The sequence below is a fragment of the Crocodylus porosus genome, unplaced genomic scaffold, assembly GCF_001723895.1.
Source record: "Crocodylus porosus isolate Cpor-Errol unplaced genomic scaffold, CroPor_comp1, whole genome shotgun sequence".
Classification (NCBI taxonomy): Eukaryota; Metazoa; Chordata; order Crocodylia; family Crocodylidae; genus Crocodylus; species Crocodylus porosus.
The window spans coordinates 13,020,175-13,024,020 of record NW_017728907.1 but is presented as its reverse complement, the minus strand read 5'-3'; the positions used below and the strand labels follow the sequence as shown (position 1 = coordinate 13,024,020).

Genomic DNA, 3,846 nt, shown 5'->3' with positions numbered 1-3,846 from the left:
CGGTCAGGGGCGTGTGCCGGCGGCGGGAGCGGAGCGAGCGTCCTCTCCCTCCCTCCGCGCGGGGACCCGACCCCCCGGGCGGCAACCGGGAGGATGCGCTGCCGCCTCCCGGTCGGGGCAGGCAGAAGGGGGAAACGATGAGGAGGCCGCCCCGCCGGCTTCTGGCCCTGGGCTCCTGCCTCGTCTTCTGCCTCCTGCTGTGGTGAGTGCGGGCGGGCGCCGCGCCGGGCTGAGCCTGCCCTGGGAGGGGGCCGCCGAGATGGGCTCCCCGAGGCGAGTAGGATCCTTCCCCTCCACGGGGAGAGCCTGGGCGGCCGCGTCTCGCTATCTCCTATGGGCGCCCGCCTGGGGCAGGGCTTGAAATGTGCGCCGTTCTTGCCGGGGGAGGAGGGTGACCCCATGATGCCCCTAATAAACCCTGGGTTATGACTGCCACATCTTACAGGGGTGTTCTTGTCTCTTATGGGGGGCTTAGCCCCCTGTAACTTGAACCCTGCTGGGTAGGGTCTGGCTTCTCCTCTGCCTACCACCACAGTAGTGGCGGGGGTGCTTTGACAAGGCAAATGATCCATGTGGGCTGTTTGCAGTGCCCTTCTCTGCACGGAGCAAGTGGCATCTTTAACCAGGATCCTCCATGGGCACCAGGGCCCAGGCTGCATTTATTGCACAGCTTCTCTGCTCGTTTCCAGGACCCAACTTTTCTCCATCCCTCTGAGTTGTCACCTCTGGGGTCCCTTTTGCCTCCCTGGATTGTGGGGATGGCTCTCACAGGCTTTACTGGCACCCACCCCTCTTCTGCTTGTGCTTCCTGCAGCCTTGGTTATCAGCAGCTGAAGTTGCCCTGTCCTGTTTCAGTTGTCGCTTCCTTTATCTGTTGTGTCCCAATCCTAAGTTTCACCTTTAATGTTTAAGGAGGTGCGCAGAACAGCCTGCCTGCTGACCTGCACCTCAGTTGGCTTGTGTTGGTTCCTGTTCCCTTGGCTCCAGCAGCGATGCTGGCTGCTGTCTCGCCTCTACAGCCTTGTGTTTGCTCTGAACGGTCCCAGGGATATCATTAGAAGCCTTGAACATGGCAGAAACTAGCAACTTCTGGGGCAGTAGTACCATGGTGCTGACAGTGCTGTAAGCATTGCTCCTTTAGTACAGTCTCAGCAGTGTTGTGATATTATCACCTCTGAAATGGATCAGTTCCTGTCATTTCTCAAGACTTATAACGGCGGTCGGTTTGAAAATTCCAGTTTCAAGCCAGATAACACCACTGTGCTATGTATTTAATGAGCATTACATTTGGATTAGTGGATGCTCCAGGTAAGTACATGGCCTTTGTTCAGTCCTGACATTATGCACCTAAGCAGAATATACTCAAGATCAAAATGGTCTTGATGCTACAGATAGAAGTGAATAATGTGGGCTGATACAATAAGCCAAGAGGCTTCACCAAAAGTGTGAAATGCGTGTGGAAGATGGTAAATTCCATAATACCTCGTAACGTGGATATTAAGGGAAAGGAGATTAGCAGGGGAGAGAACTTAGAGAGACTATTTCCCTGGATTTCTTTTGCATCTTATAAATAATAGCAAGGCTTACCTTAAATCATTTCTCTCTCACTTTTTTTACCAGGTTGCCAGAAGAGGTATACTTGTACTCCCAAAATATATGCAGATTGCATGGAAGTTTCTTGCTGTAGTGATCATCTTTTATGCATATTGTTGTTAGCTAATCACAACTTCCTTATTATTGTTATGATTTCTTAAACTTTTGCCAGTAATTTTTATTTTTCTTTTCCTTTAAAATCCCCTGGGGCTTTTCTGGTTATTTTTTGTGGAAGGTGCTGTTTCTGTGTTGGACTGTTCTCAAAATTCTGGAATCGGTGAGATTTCACTTTTATTAATACAACTGCCAGGTTATTCTCATTTTAAACAAGCAACAAAAATTCTGTGTACCATGGTCTCTCATAATAAAGTTGAGCAAGTTCCTTTTTGCCTTTTTAGTTATGAACAGTTGCAGTGTAACGCATTATACTTTTGCAGTTACACTTTTTAATTTTTTTTAAAATAACTATAAATGTAAAATATAGCTTATTGAATTGCTATGGCTTCTCTGTTTCAATTAACACCACACAGTTGTGCTCATGGAATTCCATTAGTGGCGTTTTGTTGCATTATAGGGGTTTGTTTAAGAAGCCAATAATATTGGGGGCTGAAGTTCATAACTTTGCAGGAAAACACATGGACAAATTACTGAAATCTTGAAATGTGCTTAGTACAAATCTTGCCTCGTCTCTCCAGGTTTAGGGGGCTCATGTTTTAACTTTGAGTTATTACTTGTTGCAGAGTCTGAAAAGTTGGTGACTTTTTTGTTCGGCAGGTCAAAATATCATGGAAGTGTGGCTTATTTCTTTCCAAAAGATTTTTTCCTTCCTGTCCTAAGGGAAAATTCCTTTTTTCAGTAAAGGTAGAATTTCTTTCTTTCCTTAATATATTTGTGGCCAATTTTGGTTTGAGGGCTTTTTTTGTTGCAGGAACCAGGGGTCTTTAAGAATGAATCTGCAAAAGCTGACAGGAACTTCTTCTTTTGTTTTTGAAATAGGATGTTATCAGTTGAAAACGGTAAATAAGAATGAAGATTCCCTCCTCCCCGCCCCCTTCAACCCCAGTTGCAATAGGATATTGAAAAGCCTGAATTCTGGGGGAAATTAGTATATTATTACAGCTGCTTGATAACTCTTGCTGGGGAAAAACTTGCTCTTTGCCAAACATTAGAGAGATGTATGTCAAACAACTTATCCTAATCAGGATTGGAGATAGCACTATGGTATCTATTAACTTCAGCAAGAACAACACACCACCTTTTGTTTTTACTGTCCTAGCTTGAACCAGTGGATTTATATCTATATATAGTAAGGGATGTGTGCAACTCGCTTAAATTTTAAAGTCTTTGTGAATTATGTTGGATGGTATTAGTTGGGGACTAGTAGAGACTAAAACTTGTCTGAAATGTGACAACAAAGCTTTTTCAGTCTTTCAGTAAATCTGTCATACCATTTGTAACTTGTCTGATGAAATTTATATGACAGCGTTTCTCAAAGTTTTTAGGCTCCAGGCACCGCTAGATTGGCTAGAGGCACCCCTCGGAAAATGCTGGCTCTTAATTCTCACTCACATTTTTTGACCACAGAAAAATAATAGAACAATTCTTCTGTTGCAAGAAACCTGGGAAGACCATAAAATGTCTTGAGTGTTTTTAATACTGCGTTTCCTATTTGAAATCTCTGGATTTATTTTGTGAACCATGTCCATGCTAACATTGCATGGCACCTAGTAGCACTCTTAAAAGGATCTTGAGGCACTCCAGATTGATTACAGCATATAGCAATGGTTCAAAGCTTGGGCACCAAAGCAAACTGTGCCACAGGTACTTAAAGGACAAGGAATTGACTAGGGTCGTTAGAGAGTTTAGTGGTTAATATCATATAAGCTAACTAATGAGGGGACAAGATGTACTACACTGTATATATAAGCATGTACCTATGAGAGTTGAGGGGGCAGGGGGAGATGCTGGGAACACATTGACCTTGGTATTGCTACTTGCTTTCTTCTCTAGCATTTAAGAACTACTCAGCTGAGTACTGACCTTGTATTTATGATCCTTCTCCAAATACCTTTTGGTAAGGATATTTTTATTACTTGGATGCAGGCATTTCAAAAGCAAAGGGCAATGAAGCCTTGGTTTCAGTTATCTGTGGACTGACTAAATCAGCAGTTTTTAAATTTTGTTTCAGTTGGGAGGTGGGGGCACTTTTTAAAAACCATAATACGGAAATGCATCTCCACAGATCTGCACAAA

The 3,846-nt window shown here is 44.2% G+C and overlaps 1 protein-coding gene across 3 annotated transcripts in view; it reads left to right on the top strand.

Annotated features, from left to right (window-relative positions):
- Positions 1 to 10: 10 nt before the first annotated feature.
- The window catches only part of SUCO (SUN domain containing ossification factor), a 66,841-nt gene continuing 63,005 nt past the window's right edge, over positions 11 to 3,846 (top strand). For all 3 annotated transcript variants that reach the window (XM_019530770.1, XM_019530769.1, XM_019530768.1), the window contains exon 1: positions 11 to 202. In XM_019530770.1, coding sequence (XP_019386315.1) covers positions 138 to 202 — 65 coding nt within the window. In that variant the 5' untranslated portion in view covers positions 11 to 137. The remainder of the gene's footprint in view (positions 203 to 3,846) is intronic.